The 18,791-nt window shown below is 47.0% G+C and overlaps 1 protein-coding gene across 1 annotated transcript in view; it reads right to left on the bottom strand.

Annotated features, from left to right (window-relative positions):
• The window catches only part of TRAPPC3L (trafficking protein particle complex subunit 3L), a 168,763-nt gene that overhangs the window by 17,439 nt on the left and 132,533 nt on the right, over nt 1–18,791 (bottom strand). The window contains exon 5 of the mRNA XM_073575971.1: nt 8,590–8,775. Coding sequence (XP_073432072.1) covers nt 8,590–8,775 — 186 coding nt within the window. The remainder of the gene's footprint in view (nt 1–8,589; nt 8,776–18,791) is intronic.

Genomic DNA, 18,791 nt, shown 5'->3' with positions numbered 1-18,791 from the left:
TGCAGTCTTGTCTCCAGAGATCCTGCTTTGTTCTGCTATCCGTGATCCGGCCCTGCAATCCTACTCTTGTCCTACCTTCTGCAGTCTCATGCCCCTACTCCAGTCCGTTCTGAGCTGCCCCTCTCGGTACAGGTTGTCATGGTACCAGAACCTCTGAGCCTGCTCCTAACGATCCCTGTATAGGGGTCGGGTCCACCTGGCAGCTCGCTTGGGGCCCCTCGGTGCCACGATCCAGAGGGCCCACTCCTGGAGATTTTCCTCACCTGACCAGCTGTGGTAACAGTACGATCAGGCCCTGGATCCCGACGGTACTTCTGCTGCTATCCAAAAGGAGTTGCTCTTTTTACTGGAGAATCAGGGAAGCATCATGTCTGTCATGAAGTCTGTGGACACCCATTTGTCGGCCCTGCAGGTGGCTGATCCTGGAAATGCCACTCAACTAGCCAGTCTTCAACAGGAGCTGGGTCAGCAACGGGATACTCAAGCCCCATATTTTGAGTTATATGGCCTCCGTTGATAGCCGTTTGTCGGTCCTTCAGTCTGCTGCCGCGATCCCGACTCCGCCTCCTGTGTGTACAGCTCTCCCGACGCCCCGCCTCGCCAAGCCGCCTCGGTTTAGTGGCGATCCCAAGCTCTGCAGGGGGTTCTTAAATCAGTGTTGCCTCCATTTTGAATGGTTGCCTTAGCAATATCCCTCTGACTGGGCCAAAGTGGCCTTCATTATGTCCCATCTGGAGGGAGAGGCCCTGTCCTGGCTGAACCCTCTCTGGCAACGGGACGACCCCATTGTCTCGAGTCTTCCGGTCTTCTTGGATACTTTTCGCAGGGTGAGTCGGGTCAGTTAACCTCTCTTACCGAGTCTCTTTTTAACCTTCATCAGAGTTCTCTCACGGTCGGGCAGTATGCGATCCGCTTTCGCACTCTCTCCTCTGAGCTTAGTTGGAATAATGCGGCATTGGTAGGGGCATTCTGGTGCGGTCTTTCGAGCAGAATAAAGGATGAACTCACGGGTTGGGATACCCCGACCACCCTTATCTCGCTGGCTACCCGCATTGACCTGCGCTTCCAGGAGCGCTTCAGGATGCCTTGATGAAGTGAGCTGGGACAGCTCAGGAAACGCATAGGCACCAATAAAGTTCCTTGAATTATACCTACAGCAGCGCAGTGTATCATTGCACCTTAAAGCCATCTTCATTCACAAGTCTTGTGGTTTCAAGGCAGAGACATGGGTCCGAGCAGGGGCGTATCTAGGGGGTCAGCCGGGGCAGTTGCCCCGGGCGCAGCCAGCAGGGGGGCGCAGTCGGGCCGCTTAATGCAGCGGTCCGCAGTGTCCTCCCTGGCGGCTACGTTCTGCCGCCCCCCCGGCCTGGGAGTCGGCGGTTCTCTGTGTCCGCTGTCAAGCTGACAGCCGGCGCAGAGAAGGAGCGCGTGCCGACTCCCAGGGAACAATTGTACTGGCGCCTATACAGACGCCAGTACAATTGAAGCTCTGACTGCCGGGCCAGAGCGACGTCAGCAGCGTGATCAGGTCATGTGATCACGCTGCTGACGTCACTCCCCGGCGCCCAAAGCAAACGCTGGTGGTAAGTGTGCTCCTCTGTGGAGCTGAAGAACCACCGAAGATGGGAGATGAGGGGGAGTTAATGAGTGGAGATGGGGGGGATTTGTAGAGGGGATGGCGGTTAATGTGTGGGGGTATTTAGAGTGGGGATGGGGGTTAATGTGTGTGGGGGTTAATGAGTGGGGATGGGGGTTAATGTGTGGAGGCGTTAATGAGTGGGGATGGGGGTTAATGTGTGGGGGGATTTGGAGTGGTGATGGGGTTAATGAGTGGGGATTGGGTTAATGTGTGCGGGGGTTAATGAATGGGGATGGGGGTTAATGTATGGGGGCGTTAATGAGTGGGGTTGGGGTTAATGTGTGGGGGTATTTGGAGTGGGGGTGGGGGGATTTGGAGTGCTGATGGGGGTTAATGAGTGGGGATTGGGTTAATGTGTGGGGGGATTTGGAGTGGGGATGGGGGGTTATTTAATGTGTGGGGGGGATTTGGAATGGGGATGGGGTACTTAATGTGTGTGGGGGATTGGGGATGGGGGGATTTAATGTGTGGGGAGATTTGAGGACACAAAATAAAGAGTATGTATGAGGAAACAGTATGGGGGATTGGTGCAAACAGTATGGGGAGCGAATGGGTTAATGTATGTGGATGGACACAGTATGGGGAGTCAGGGATATGTGTGAGCAGACAGTATAGAGAGTGAGGGGGTAAATATATGAGGAGACAGTATAGTGAACAGGTGGGATGCTAGAGGGGAATAGTGTGAGGAGACAGTATATTGCAGATATTTTTATTTAGGAGCATTATAATGACACTTCTATCTTTAAGGGCATCGTGTGGAGATTTGCTGCAGAAGACCGGAGAAGATGGACGTCTACAGAGACGAGATGTGGATGAGAAAACTCATCATGGGGTCTAGAAGAAAAGGTGACTGACTGCAGAGACGACGTAATCTATAAGGTACTTGGATGTAAATGTTATTTGTGATACTGACTAATTCTCATGTTTTTATTTGTTAGGGACATTATCGGGGTTGTCCAGGTTTGTACGGAGTCTGCTGTCATTCTATGTGACTGCACACTTCTGAATTCTCACAGTGCTCACTGAACGCTGTTAGGATTCTCTTGTGCCGCTAATTTACATACATGCGGTCACATGCTTACTAGACATGTGTGGCCTCACTCAATGAAAATGAACGGAGCGAGGCCGGGCACGTCTAGTCGGAATGTGGCCAGAAGTATATAAATCACATACTTGTGCTGACATGACTGTACATCGGCAAGGGAGAATCCTAAAAGTGTACAGTGCATTCGTTGTGAGAATTCAGAAGCTGCAATGTCAGGATTCAGCTCTGCAGGTTGCCGTAGTCATCACATGGACACTTCACTCATATGCGATTTTCATAGGTATGGTCCTGTGACAACGAGCTTCTCTTCCTGCTTCTCTCAGTTTTTTACTGAACATTGAGAGCATTAGGAGGAGCAGCTCGCAGGTACATGGCTAAGTGTTCAAGTCGCATATGTACTTGGGCGGGGGGGCGCCGAACTGAATTCTTGCCCCGGGTGCCAGAAAGCCTAGATACGCCTCTGGGTCCGAGGTGGCCTACATGGATTCGGGTTCGGCAGGTAACTTCATCCAGCGTGAAGATTTGGACAAGTACCGAATTCCCATGGTTACCCTATGTAATCCTCGCCTGATTGCCGCAGTGGATGGCAAACCGCTACAGGAGACCGTCTAGGTCACTGAGGAAGTGGAGTTGCAAGTCGAAGCCTAAAATTGAGAGGATAGCCTTTTACGTTTTGCCCAAGCTCTCCCATGCGATTCTACTCGGTCTCTTTTGGTTAAGGACTCATCAGCCTGTCCTCCACTGGTCTTCAGGGGAGGTACTCCACTGGGGCCACCAGTGCCAAGCTCGCTTCCTGACTCCTGTCCATCTTGCAGCCGCTCCTCGGCCACCTCCTGACCTTGCGGGCCTTCCTTCAGCCTACAGTTCCTACGCTGATGTCTTTGATAAGAAGGAAGCGGAGGTTCTTCTTCCACACCGGCCTTTTGTTTTGACTGCCCAATTGAACTAATCCCTGGTTTGACCCCTCAAAGGGGCAGAATCTACCCCCTGTCTCCCGCAGAGACCTTAGCCATGTCTGAGTACGTCCGGGAGAACCTCACCAAAGACTTTATATGGATGTCCCCTTCGCCTGCGGGAGCCGGGTTTTCCTTTGTCAAGAAAAAAGACGGATCTCTACGGCCGTGCATTGACTATAGGGGCTTGATTGACATCACCATCAAGAGCAGGTATCCTCTTCCACTCATTCCAGAGCTGTTTGACTGTCTCAGAGGGGCTCGGGTCTTCTCCAAGTTATACCTTAGGGGAGCCTATAATCTGATCCGTATCCGCGCAGGTGACGAGTGGAAGACGGCTTTCAGGACTCAAGACAGCCATTATGAGTACCTGATCATGCCCTTTGGTCTCTGCAATGCTCCTGCAGTGTTTCAAGCGTTCATCAACGAGATCACCCGGGACCTCTTGTACTCCTGTGTGGTCGTGTACTTGGATGACATCCTCGTCTTCTCTCCGGATCTCTCATCCCACAGAAAGAACGTTCGACTGGTGTTACAGCGCCTTCGGGAGAATTGCTTGTACACTAAGATAGAGAAATGTCTCTTTGAACAAACCTCCCTGCCGTTTCTGGGATACATTATCTCTGACGCCCCTTTGGAGTAAGAGCAATACAACGGTTTCTCGGATTTGCAATTCATTTCTCACTTTTCCACAATAACCAAACCTATTTCCACTCTCACCCGAAAGGGGACAGCTCCCAATTCTTGGACTACTGAGGCAGAGGTGGCCTTTCAGACCCTAAAATGGGCTTTCTCCATGGCCCCGGTGTTGCACTGTCCTGAAAGCAACCAACCCTTTGTACTCGAGGTGGACGCTTCTTCAACAGGTGCCGGGCAGTACTGTCCCAGAGATCCACCTTTGGTCGTCTGCATCCCTGTGGCTTCTTTTCAAAGGCCTTCTCTCCATCCGAGTGTAACTACTCAATCGGCGACCATGAACTGTTGGCCATAAAATTGGCCCTGGAAGAATGGCGTCATCTCCTGGAAGGGGCCATCCATCCCTTTGTAATCTTCTCTGACCACAAGAATTTGACCTATCTCCAGTCTGCCCAGAGACTCAATCCTCGTCAGGCCAGATGGTCCTTATTTTTTGCCCGATTTGACTTTGAGCTCAGATTTCGACCCGGCAACAAGAACACCAAAGCCGACGCCCTATCCAGGGTCTTCCAGCCAATCGAAACAGTGGAGGAACCTTCGCACATTATTGAGCCCACTAAAATCATCACGGTGGCTCCGGTGAACTGGCTTTCTCCACCTCCTGGCAAGACCCTTGTGCCTGAAAATCTCAAGCGAAAGGTCCTTCTATGGGGACACTCTTCCAGATTGGCTGGCCATGCCGGAACCAAGGAGATGCTTGCCCTTAACACGAGTCACTACTGGTGGCCTACTCTTCGCCAAGATGTGCTTGATTTCGTGGCCTCTTGTCCCTTCTGTGCTAAAAACAAAGTGCCGTGACGACTTCCATCTGACTTATTGCTCCCGTTGCCTGTCCCTGCGGTTCCTTGCGAACACATTGCCATGGATTTCATCACCGACCTACTCCGTTCTTCTGGCTGTACAGTCATCCTGGTGGTGGTGGACCGTTTCTCCAAGATGGCCGCTTCATCCCTCTGTCTGGTCTCCCCTCAGCTCCTGAGTTGGCCAAAGTTTTTATCCATCAGATCTTCAGGCTCCATGGACTACCACAATTTATTGTCTGACCGGGGGTTCAGTTCACTTCCAAGTTCTGGCGGGCACTTTGTAAGTTCTTGAAGGTTTCCCTTGACTTCTCCTCTGCCTACCATCCACAGTCCAATGGGCAGGTGGAGCGTACTAACCAGACGTTGACTGGGTATCTACGCCATTTCTCCAGTGCCCACCAGAACGACTGGGTTGACCTAGTTTCCTGGGCAGAGTTTGCCTATAACAACCATACTGGCGAGTCCTCAGTCAAATCTCCATTTTCATTGTGTTTGGCAGACATCCTGTTTCTTCTTCTGGTAACCCCTGTCTCCGAGGTACCCGCGGCCAACGTCTTGTCCTCAGAATTTTCCAAGATCTGGGCAGAGATCAACACGTCATTCAAGAGGGCCGCTGATCGGATGAAAAATTATGCAGACAAGAAGAGATTGGATCCCCCACTGTATCGTACCGAGGGCAAAGTCTGGCTCTCGTCCAAATTTATCCGTTTGAAACTACCCTCTTACAAGTTGGGTCCGCGCTACATAGGTCCGTTTGAAATTCTTGGACGTGTCAATGAAGTCACCTAAAAATTGAGGTTGCCTGCTTCACTCTGGGTCCCGAACACCTTCCATGTCTCTCTCCTGAAACCTATGGTACTGAACCGCTTCCACTCTGTTGTGAATTCTCACTCTGGCTTCCCTCTGGTGATTACTGAAGGTAGTGGAGCTGGTCAGATTGACAGAGGGGTTGCGAGTTCTCTTTCTGGACTCCCTCTGGTGGTTACTGGAGGTAGTGGAGCTGATCTGATTGACAGAGGCTTGCCACCTGATAATGAGGAAGACGATTGGAGATCTGGGGTTTCTGATTCGGATTTAAGACAGCTGACTCCCTCAATCCCTGCTGGTGATTTTCTTCCTGTACCCTCTGAGGTCTGATTTCTCCTGCTCCTTCCCTGCATGGTTCAGCTAAGTGGATCATTTGTTATTCTGTTTGCATTTGATCTGGTTTTGTTTATCTCTGCTTCGTGCGGATCAGCCAGCTCCGGCTGGGGCTGTGCTGAATCACCGCCCATATGTTACTGCATGTGCCAGTTTGTTTTGTCCCCTGTTATATTGGTCTCTTTTTGCTTTGCTTTCAGAATATACCAGAGAGCTGATATAGCGGGGGCGAAGTCGTGCGACTTCAGTGTTTTTTGTGCATCAGACATGTTGGACTTTTTGCAGGGTTTTTTGCGTGATTGCAGACATTATCTTTCCTTTCCTGTCGTGTCTAGTCAGTGTGGGCCCCATCGTTTGCTCAGTCTATTTTTCTGCCTGCGTTTGTGTTTTCATCTTGTCTCACCGACAATATATGCTTGGGGGCTATCTATTCCTTTGGGGTCTGCTCCGGGGCACTTTAGATTTCCCCTTTCTTGCTTTAGGCTTAGTTAGCTCTCCGGCTGTGCCGAGGCGTCTAGGCCCCTCGTAGGCACGCTCCACGGCTACTGCTAGTTGTGTGGACAGGATCAGGGGTCTGCATCCGCTTAGTTACCAACCTCTCTGGTTTTCTGTGGCCTAGCTTGGGCCTGCTATCCTCCTCGGTGCCCATTCATAACACCACTCCGTGTCTGATCCTGTTTTCTGGTTGGTACAGATATCTTTGAGGTGGAGGACATTATCGCCATGAAAAAGGTTAGAGGTAGGACTCTTTTTTTCTTATTGACTTGAGGGGCTTTGGTCCTGAGGAGAGATCCTGGGAACTTCAGGAGAATATCAATGCTCCCCGTATCCTCAAGAGATTTTTTGCTAATCTCAGGGGAGGGCTGCTTAGGGGAGGGGGTACTATCATGCCGCCACTGTATACTCACCCGGCCTCCGCTCCCGTGCCGCAGCCGCCCGATAGCCACTGCAGTCCCTTCTAACAGGTCTGCGGCCGACGGGGTCTCTGCATGCAATGCGCATGCGCCGTAGGCCAAGACCTCTCTACTGTCACTTGTGCTTCGGCAATGCCGTGACCCAGAAGTACCGTCAGACTAATGGCAGACCAGACAGGGGTTTATCAGGCCATCCTCCTTTGAGGGAGGCGCCTGATCATCATGTTTGCTCACACATTATCCTCTGCTTCCTCGTGTACTCTCTTGTCTCCTGCAGTCCTGCCTCCCGTGTTCCTGCTCCATCGTGCTGTCTATGCTTCAGTCCCGCAGTCCTACTCCAGTCCTGCCTCCAGTGTTCCTGCTCCGTCCTGCTGTCTATGCTCCAGTCCCACAGTCCTACTCCGGTCCTGTCTCCAGTGATCCTGTTCCATCCTGCTGTCTATGCTCCAGTCCCGCAGTCCTACTCCGGTCCTGTCTCCAGAGATACTGCTTCGTCCTGCTATCCGTGGACTGGCCCTGCAATCCTACTCTGGTCCTACCTTCTACAGTCTTGTGCCCCTACTCCAGTCCGTTCTGAGTCGCCCCTCTCAGTACCGGCTATTATGGTACCCGAACCCCTGGGCCTGCTCTTAATGATCCCTGTATAGGGGTTGGCTCCACCTGGCAGCTCGCCCGGGGCCCCTCGGTGCCACGATCCAGAGGGTCCACTCCTGGAGATTTTCCTCACCTGACCAGCCGTGGTAACAATTTCCTTGTCCCTTACTGCACACCTTACACATTTTAAATTGGGTATATATGCCTTTCCGGTATTAATAGGAAAAAAAATATTTAGCCCTGACAAGGATTATTGTTTTAATGGTGAAGCAGCAACGGTACGCAATATTATTAAACCCTGACAATATGCCTGCTTTAAACTACACTCTCCCTCCTATAACAACTCTCCCTGAACTGTTTCCTGAACACAGTGTGCTGAGCATCGCGTCACTGGGCAACATACAAGACCCCATGATGCAATGCAGCTGGCCAATCACAGTAATGCCAGTAGCCAACATAGCTATGGCATTGATGTGCATGGCGGGCAAACACTACATGTTCATTGGCTTTATAACAGGTGCCAAACATGGGGGGCAAGGACACTAGCACGGTGCTCGAGAATCTGCAATACTTGATCAAGATATGAGCTTGTTCGAGCTCTCTTACTGTAGTATCGAGCAGCGGTGAGCACGTTCGCTCATGACTACTCATTTCCATTTCATAAAATACTTGGATTCTGGAAGATAGGGTTGTGATCTCATGGAGAAACCTGAAACAAATGCTGACCAAAGATTTTTGAGATGTGATACAGAGTAGAGCAATGTAAAATATTTACGAGCAACAATAGTAAAAGTAAAAATTATACCATTTCCAGTGCTCCTTTTAGGACTCCAGTAAGTAGGTTACAATAGCTCAAAGATGATCTGCCAGTGGGAAGCTCTTCAACAAAGTCAATCAGTGGATTTTTATCCAAAATGAGAGAGAATCCATTGCCATTGTCATTACCCCCAATTGTAGAAGGAGTAATCCCAAGGTACATTTTGAAGGCCACCTGTGTAAATAAATAATTAATATAATGCACAAGGTAATGTAACAAATTAATATTTTATTACAAACAACATATAAATTATGCAAACTATAATATTACAGTGCTGGCATAAAGTGTACATTGTTGCCAGGGTACATGGATAATGCTCACAATGATGCCATAGTACAAGAGGAATCTATTTAGTGAAAACACATCAGAGGAATTATAAATAATGATGTCTGGCATAATGCTTACAGTCATGTGTGGGAATTATTTGTCACAGTAAAGAGATATTATAATTGTCATGATCCAGAGTGGATCTGACAGTTTAAATGTACAAAATGAGTTTTTTTTCCTTTGGCAAGGTGCCAAAGTGGTGTGATTGCCCCCGGTGGCCATTAGAATTATTGCACTGTGGTGTCATTTGTTCTAAGTTGCCCCGGTGGTGGTGAGTGGTATCGCACTTTAGTTCTTTGGTTTAATGTGCACGTAATTACCAATCAGGTGTGAGGCTCTATAAAAGAGCGTCTGGTGTGTTTGGTCACCGTTGGTGATATTGTGAGTTCGTCATTTGGGAAGGAAGCCTGGGTGATGAAGGAGCTGAATGAGAGTCCTGGGCAGCCCAGCCAGAGGGGTTGAGTCAGTTATGGAGTCAGCAAGGAGTGCTGGCATGGATTGGTGGAGTTCAACAATGGTGTCTGGAAGAAGGGCTGGCATAGCGTGGTGGAGTCGCAGTTTATGGTGTTGGCAGGAAGTGCTTGCATGGCTTGGTGGAGTGGTGACTATGGTGAGAGTTGCACTCAACATGCTGAACTTGGTTGCTGAAAACTGGACTCAAGCATGCTGGTCTTGTTGGCAAATTAGTTGGACTCAAGCATGCTCGACTTTTTGGCAGAAGCTGGACTCATCTTTGGGACTCCGTTTACTGGGCAGCTGCAACTGGTGGTGGACTCTGCTCCAAGGCTGCACTATGGTGATGGATCCGTTTATGGTGATGGATCCGGGTGGAGGAGAAGATGCACGCAGGTGTTGGGCTCTGTTGCTAGGATCGTACGCAATAGAGCAAAGCTAAGTGGTGTTTCCCCTGTAATGTCATTTTTCCTCATGTGTGTTTAGTGCAGTGGTGGGATTAGTTTCCGCACAGACCAATTCCCTAGTGAGGGTTTAGGTGCAGGGCGAGCTAGGGTTAAAAGGTATCCTGTGCGTCGCCCGGTGCAGAACCGGCATAGGGAATGTTAGGAGTGCAGGGACACTGGCTCAGGGGAGTGCAGGAGGTCTCCTGTTATGAATGAGTCACCGTAGGAGGCAAAAGCAGAAATACAAGCTAAGTCCAGAAAACCAGAGAAGTTGGCAACTATCAGATTGCAGACCCCTGAACCTATCAACACAACTAGCAGTAGCCGTGGGGGGTTCCTACGATGCCCTAGACCCCTCGATCACAGCCAGAGAATTACATAGGCCTAAAGAAAGAAAGGGGAAATCTAAACTGCCCCAGAGCAGACCCCAAAGCAATAGGCAGCCCCCAACATATAATGACGGTGAAGCAAGATAAAAATACTAACACAGACAGAAAGATAGACTGAGCAAAGACGGGGCCCAAAACTACATAGATAGGAAAGGACAGGAAGGCTGCTGTCTGCAATCTGCCAAAACCCTATCAAAGACATAAGCCAACAAGCTGATATGAAAAAAGGCCCTGAAGCAGCTAGGCTTCAAAAACTAAATCAGCACTCAGGTATTTTCAGAAGACAGAGCTAAATGACTTCAGCACACCCCAGCAGGGAATGGCAGAAATCCAGAAAAACAAAGCAAAACAAAGTCAAAGCACCAAAGAAAAAGGCCGAGCAGCAAACTTAGCTTTAGAGGAGCAGGAATTCAGACTGGTCTCCAAGGATCCCACAGAGAAATCACCCGCAGGGCAGAAGGGCGTCGGCAGCCTTATATCCAGTCAGTAACTCCACTCAGCCAGTCATCATCATCAGCCTCAGGTGTTTGATAATCAGGCTCACTACCTTTCTTCACCAGAAGAGGGAGTTCCTCGGGCCTCAGTAATGAAGGGGAAAATGAACTCACAACAGTCTCCACTTCCCCGTTTCCCTATCGCAGGGCCCTCCATTGTTAATGTTACCAGGTTCCCCTTTATTATTTAAATTCGCCTTACTGAAGGCGGGGTTTCCAGACTACTGTATATATAACGTGTATTACCTAAATTCGCCAGTTGGAGGCGGCGTATCCAGCTGCACGCTTTATTATTTAAATTCGCCCTACTGGAGGCGGTGTGTCATGGGTTCGCCTTGCGGTAGTCGCTGCGTCCAGACACACGCGTGACCATGACTATAATTACACAGAATTTGTGCACATAGAAATATTACTGTAGAGGAAAAAGGTGTTCATTCTTGTGAAATGACAGCACAGGAATTGCAAACAGTGATGTTTGGAATAATGCTCACAGTCATGTGCGGGAATCACACAAAGATTTCACAGTAAAGGGATAATGTGCATGATGATATAATGGCACAAAATTTGAGAACATAGTAATATACTGCCATAGTACAGGGAGAATACACACAAGGATATCACAGTGCAAGCGTAATTTATTTAGTAAAATTCCAGCACAGGAATTATAAACAGTGATGTAAAGGATAATGCACACAGTAATACGTGAATGATACAAACAGTGATGTCACAGTAAGTAGATAATGCACATAATGATATAATGGCACAGAAATTACACACAAAAATTTCATCATACAAAATATTAGATTGTATATCTGTTCAGAAAATAAGGAAAAGTCAAGTTGCAACCCTGGCAGAGAACCTGACGTGCTGATAATCAGTTCCAGTCATTGCACTGGTTACCCATCCACTCCAGAATTCAATTTAAACTTTTCACTCTCACTCACAAAGCACTCCACAATTCAGCACCACCCTACATCTCCTCCTTTGTCTCAGTCTACCACCCTATCCATACCCTCATTTCTGCTAATGACCTGAGGTTAAAATCCCCAATAATCAGAACCTCACACTCCCGCCTCCAAGACTTCTCACATGCTACGCCAATTCTTTGGAATGCACTACCCAGGATAATTTGATTAATTCCCAATACCCACAGTTTTAAGCGTGCTCTAAAAATGTATTTGTTCAGACAGGCCTACCGCCTCAACACATTTTTTTATTTAACTATCCCTGTGTTGCCCTTTCAAAATTTTCTCCATAACCAGGTTCCTCGTATCATGTTCTCACATGCTTTATGCATTCAATAGCTCTCTGTGTCTGTACTTTTACATATACTGGTTGGTAACAGGTTCATGCAGCATTACATGAACACCCAATTTCTTACATTATGGCTGGTCAGAACAATGAAAGCAATTGTTACCATCCACGTTTCGTGTCTCCCCTATTTACTTATAGATTGTAAGCTTGTGAGCAGGGCCCTCATTTCGCTTGATATCTATTGATTTATGTAATTATTATTATGCTGTAATGTCTTTTATATTGCACAAGTCCCCTGTAAAATGCTACGGAATATGTTGGCGCTATAGAAATAAAATTACCACATATACTCGAGTATAAGCCGACCTGAGTATAAGACGAGGCACCTAATTTGGCCACGGAAAACTGGATAAGCTTATTGACTCGAGTATAAGCAGGGTATGCATTGTCCCCTTATCCCTGTCCTGCTATGTGTGGCTTCCCCCGTCCTGTCTTGGTATGTGACTCCCCCGTTTTGTCTTGGTATGTATGGCTCTCCCCATCCTATCCTGCTATGTGTAGCTCCCCCTTGTCCTGTCCTGCTATGTGTGGCTCCCCTGACCTGTCCTACTATGTGTGGCTCCCCCTGTTGTATGCATAACTCCCCCGGTCCTGCATGGCTCGGCTTCCATGGTCCCGCATGGCTCACAGCCTCCCCATCCTACTCACCCTTCTCGCTCCGCCGCTGCAACTCCATTGTCCAGGCGCTTCCTGTTCTCAGCGGTCATGTGGTACCACTCATTAAGGTTCTGCTGTATATGTATATAGTATTTACTTCCTTTATGCTTAACCCCTTAGTGACAGAGCCATTTTACAGCTAAATGACCAGGCCAATTTTTACAATTCTGACCACTGTCACTTTATGAGGTTATACTCTGGAACGCTTTAACAGATCCCACTGATTCTGAGACTGTTTTTTCGTGACATATTGTACTTCATGTTAGTGGTAAAATTTCTTCAATATGTCTTGTGTTTATTTATGAAAAAAATGGAAATATGGCAAATTTTGCCCTTAAATCAGAGAGATGTCACATAAATTTCTTAATAAATAACATTTCCCACATGTCTACTTTATATCAGCACAATTTTGGAAGCAAAATTTTTTTTTGTTAGGAAGTTATAAGGGTTAAAAGTTGACCAGCGATATCTCATTTTTACAACAAAATTTACAAACCAATATTTTTTAGGGACCACATCATATTTAAAGTCATTTTGAGGGGTGTACATGACAGAAAATAAACAAAAGTGACACCATTCTAACAACTAGACCCCTCAAGGTGCTCAAAACCACATTCAAGAAGTTTATTAACCCTTTACGTGCTTCACAGGAACTAAAGCAATGTGGAAGGAAAAAATTAACATTTAACTTTTTTTTGCAAAAAATTTACTTCAGAACCAATTTTTTTTATTTTCACAAGTGGTAAAAGAGAAAATAAACACAAAATTTGTTGTGCAATTTCTCCTAAATATGCCAATACCCCATATGTGGGGATAAACCACTTTTTGAGTGCACGGCAGAGCTCGCAAGGGAAGGAGCGCCGTTTGACTTTTTCAACGCAGAATTGGCTGCAATTGAGATCGGATGCCATGTTACGTTCGGACAGCCCCTAATGTTCCTAAACAGTGGAAAACCTCAACAAATGACTCCATTTTGGAAACTAGACCCCTTAAGGAACTTATCTAGATGTGTGGTGAGCACTTTGATCCTTCAAGTGCTTCACAGAAGTTTATAACGTAGAGCCGTGAAAATAAAAAATAATTTTTTTTCCACAAAAATGATATTTTCGCCCCCAAATATTTATTTTTACAAGTGTAACAGGAGAAATCATACCCCCACAGTTATTGTGTGCTATGTCCTGAGTACGCTGATACCCCATATGTGGGGGTAAACCACTGTTTGGGCGCACGGCAGAGCTCAGAAGGGAAGGAGTACCGTTTGACTTTTTCAATGCAGAATTGGCTGGAATTGAGATTGGACGTCATGTCGCCTTTGGAGAGCCCCTGATGTGCCTAAACAGTGAAAAAACCCCACAAGTGACACCATTTTGGAAACTAGACCCCTGAAGGAGCTTATCTAGATATGTGGTGAGCACTTTGAACCCCCAAGCTCTTCACAGAAGTTTATAGACGCAGAGCCGTGAAAATTAAAAATCTTTTTTTTTTCCTCAAAAATGATTTTTTTAGCCCGCTATTTTTTATTTGATCAAGGGTAACAGGAGAAATTGGACCACAAAAGTTGTTTTGAAATTTGTCCTGAGTACGATGAAGCCCCATATGTGGGGGGGAACCACTATTTGGGCGCATGGGAGAGCTCGAAAGGGAAGGAGCGCCATTTTGGAATGCAGACTTTGATGGAATGGTCTGCGGACATCATGTTGCGTTTGCAGAGCCACTGATATGCCTAAACAGTATAAGCCCCCCACAAGTGACCCCATTTTGGAAACTAGACCCCTGAAGGAGCTTATCTAGATATGTGGTGAGCACTTTGAACCCCCAAGTGCTTCACAGAAGTTTATAAACGCAGAGCCGTGAAAATAAAAAGTATTTTTTATTTCCACAAAAGTGATTTTTAGCCCCCAATTTTAAGACCCCCAAAGTTGGTAAATAGTGGAAACCCTAACCCTAATCCCAACCCTAACCCTAATCCCAACCCTAACCCTAATCCCAACCCTAATCCCTAATCCTAATTCACCCTAACCCTAATTCTAACCCTAGCCCTAACCCTAGCCCTAGCCCTAACCCTAGCATTTACCCTAGCTTTAGCCCTAACCCTAACCCTAATGGAAAAATGAAAAAAAAAAAATATTATTTTTATTTCATTATGTTTGCCTAGCTAAGGGGGTGATAAACGGGGGGGTGATTTACTATTTTTTTATTTTGATCACTATGATAGTTTATCATAGTGATCAAAATGAATGAATGGAATCTGGCAGCCGGTGCCTGCAGATTCCCGGCGGGCGCACTGAACATGCGCCCCCCATTTTCTCTGGATCCAAGATGGCGGCGCCCACTGAAGGACGCCGGTGGGATACAGGACCACCGGGAGGGGACCCTGGACCACGGAGAGGTATCGTGGGGGGGGATCAGGGACCCTCTTTCTCTCTCCTCTGATGTGCGATCACATCAGAGGAAAGAGAAATTAAATGCAAAATCGCGTGGTTTTTTTTGCGGTCGCCATTATAGTGTTAATAATGGCGATTGCAAAAGCGGGGTCGGCAAAAACTGACCCGATTCATGTTCTCTGGGGTCTCGGCTACAAATCCAACACTGGGGGGTGTTATTTACTTACTCCACAGCACCGTGAATTCACGGCGCTGTGGTTTAAGTACCCTTAATTGCCGTCGTTTAAAGGCTTATCGGCGATCGTTAAGGGGTTAAAGAAATGTATGTGTATGTGTGTATGTATATGTGTATCCACTGTTTTCACATTTAATTTGAGTGCTGCCTATTTTTTTCCTTTTGTTAATTTGGCTGTTTGGACACTGCTGAATAGGTTTTGCACCTAGTATATTATTTTGGTAGTGCTGCCCTTTTTTCTTGATTTTTATATATATATATATATATATATACACTCACTGGCCACTTTATTAGGTACACCATGCTAGTAACGGGTTGGACCCCCTTTTGCCTTCAGAACTGCCTCAATTCTTCGTGGCAGAGATTCAACAAGGTGCTGGAAGCATTCCTCAGAGATTTTGGACCATATTGACATGATGGCATCACACAGTTGGCGCAGATTTGTCGGCTGCACATCCCTGATGCGAATCTCCCGTTCCACCACATCCCAAAGATGCTCTATTGGATTGAGATCTGGTGACTGAGGAGGCCATTTGAGTACAGTGAACTCATTGTCATGTTCAAGAAACCAATCTGAGATGATTCGAGCTTTATGACATGGCGCATTATCCTGCTGAAAGTAGCCATCAGATGCCTGTTCTTAGCTGAGAGGAGTGGTACCCAGTGTGGTCTTCTGCTGCTGTAGCCCATCTGCCTCAAAGTTCGACGCACTGTGCGTTCAGAGATGCTCTTCTGCCTACCTTGGTTGTAATGGGTGGCAATTTGAGTCACTGTTGCCTTTCTATCAGCTCGAACCAGTATGCCCATTCTCCTCTGACCTCTGGCATCAACAAGGCATTTCCGGCCACAGAACTGCCGCTCACTGGATTTTTTTTCTTTTTCGGACCATTCTCTGTAAACCCTAGAGATGGTTGTGCGTGAAAATCCCAGTAGATCAGCAGTTTCTGAAATACTCAGACCAGCCCTTCTGGCACCAACAATCATGCCACGTTCAAAGGCACTCAAATCACCTTTCTTCCCCATACTGATGCTCGGTTTGAACTGCAGGAGATTGTCTTGACCATGTCTACATGCCTAAATGCACTGAGTTGCCGCCATGTGATTGGCTGATTAGAAATTAAGTCTTAACACACAGTTGGACAGGTGTACCTAATAAAGTGGCCAGTGAGTGTATATATATATATGTTCAAGTCTTTCTACTATGTACATATTCTTTTGGCAGTGTATGTTATGCTGTAAGTTAGGGAAAGTAACCCCTAATCGGACACTAGATGGGCACACTAGTGTACCTAGTTACTTAGGAGGAGCTAGCTGTGTTAAGAGGTAAGTGTCTTCCTGTTGTTAGGTAGTAGGGCCCAGGTGCCCATGCAGGACGGATAGTTCCGCAACGTTAAAGCAGAGTACCCAGCCATCCAGAGTCCGGATGGACAGAAGTTCAGCTGAAGCAGCAGTGTAACAGCAGTGTGGAGTAGAGGCAGAAGAAGAGGTCCAAAGCAGAAACGGGGATGCAGGTCACTCATCATGTGGCAGATCATCGCATGGGCTGATGCCCTCAGATCCAGGGCGAAATGGCTGAGGGAAGCCCCAAGCACATAGACTCTGGACATGGAGGACGCTGCGCTACCGCAAGCGGCGCTACGACCCGGGCACATACTGAGGGACGTAGAAAGAATTGCAGGGAAAGTAGAGAATGTGGACTGTATGGAACTCTATGCTAATGCTGTATCTGAAAAGGATGTGCTGCAAAAACAAGAAAGTTTAGTGTTACGTTTTAAGTTTGAAATGGACTCTGTCTCTTTATGCGCAACAACGGCAGCAGTGGAACTTCAGCCTGCCCGATGGGACCCTGACGGTGCAGAAGGTGAAGCAGAAGGTATGTTGCAGAGTGGTCACTATATTCATGTGAGGAGAGACCAGGGCGTGTTAAAGTACACATTCTCAGCCACGACTATGGCCCTTGCGCTCCCTCACACTGGCAGCTGCAGCTGTCACTGTGCCACATCCGCCAGCTCCTGCCACTGCTCCGCCGCTCCCCCTCCCCCACCGGCTTTCTGGACAATGACTCGTGTATAAGCAGAGGTGGCCTTTTCAGCACAAAAAAATGTGCTGAAAATCTCGGCTAATACACGAGTATATATAGTATTATTATTATTATTTAACTCTGAAGTATAAGAATGAAGGCCTCCATTCAACTTTCAATTTTGCCTCCTTAACTCTAAAATGTCCACTGCTGCAGTCACTAGGGACCTAATCTTAATCCATTTATTTATGGCTATTGTTCAAGTTGATAGGTACCTACAGAAGCTTACACAGATTATTTCCCCTAGTGGTGGTAATAGGCATCTAATATTTTATCTGTTGCTACAGAGATATGGTAGGCTCCAGAAATGTAATTCTTATGAAGCAAACTCTTACTGTTTCTCTTATTCATTCTTGTCTGGACTATTGTAACTCTCTTCTAATCGGTCTCCCTCTTATCAAACTCTCCCCCCTCCAATCTGTCTTGAATGCTGGAGCCAGGATCATATTCCTCACCAATCGTTACACCGATGCCTCTACCTTGTACCAGTCATTACCCTGGCTATCCATCCACTCCAGAATCCAGTACAATCTTATTACCCTCACCCACAAAGCACTCCACGACTCAGCACCACCCTACATCTCCTCCCTCATCTCAGTCTACCACCCTATCCGTGCCCTCAGTTCTGCTGATGACCTGAGGTTAGCATCCTCAATAATCAGAACCTCCGACTCCCATCTCCAAGACTATACACGTCCTGTGCCAATTCTTTGGAATGCACTTTCCAGGTCAATACGATTAGTCCCCAATCCCTACAATTTTAAGCGTGCCCTAAAAACGCACTTATTCAGACTGACCTACCACCTCAATGAATTAACCTAACTATCCCTGTGTGGCACAGTCAAAGGTTTTACCATAACCAGGTTCCCCGCATCATGTTCCCACATGCTTTATGCATTTAATAGCCCTCTGTGTCTGTATTGTTATACACTTAACATCATGGCTGGTCCGAACAAAGAAGGCAACTGTTACCACCCACCTTTCATGTCTCCCCTTTTTTCCTCATAGATTGTAAGCTTACAAGCAGGGCCCTCATTCCTCTTGGTATCTGTTATGATCTATGTGATTACTGTTATGCTGTAATGTCTATCGTCTGTACAAGTCCCCTCTGAAATGTAAAGTGCTGCGGAAAATGTTGGCGCTATAGAAATAAAATTATTATTATTATATTAAGCACTCTACAGTAACAGCAGGTTTTGGAAAGTAACCAACAACATTTTAACAAGACATACAGTAACGACCAAAAGTTTAGCATTTTTTTAAAAGTGTGATTACTTCTGTCTGGTTGTTAGAATGCCATTTTCCTGGTGATTTTAGTAAACCGGAAGCAAATGGTTGAAAGCTATAAGGATGAAAATTGTGTTTAGCATTGTTTTATTCCCTTATGTGTTGGTTTGCAACATTTGCTGGG

Source organism: Dendrobates tinctorius, unplaced genomic scaffold (genome assembly GCF_039654945.1).
Source record: "Dendrobates tinctorius isolate UK_male_01 unplaced genomic scaffold, ASM3965494v1 ptg000046l, whole genome shotgun sequence".
Taxonomy (NCBI): Eukaryota; Metazoa; Chordata; class Amphibia; order Anura; family Dendrobatidae; genus Dendrobates; species Dendrobates tinctorius.
The sequence above is the reverse complement of the archived record's forward strand: the minus strand, read 5'-3'. Positions and strand labels throughout refer to the sequence as shown.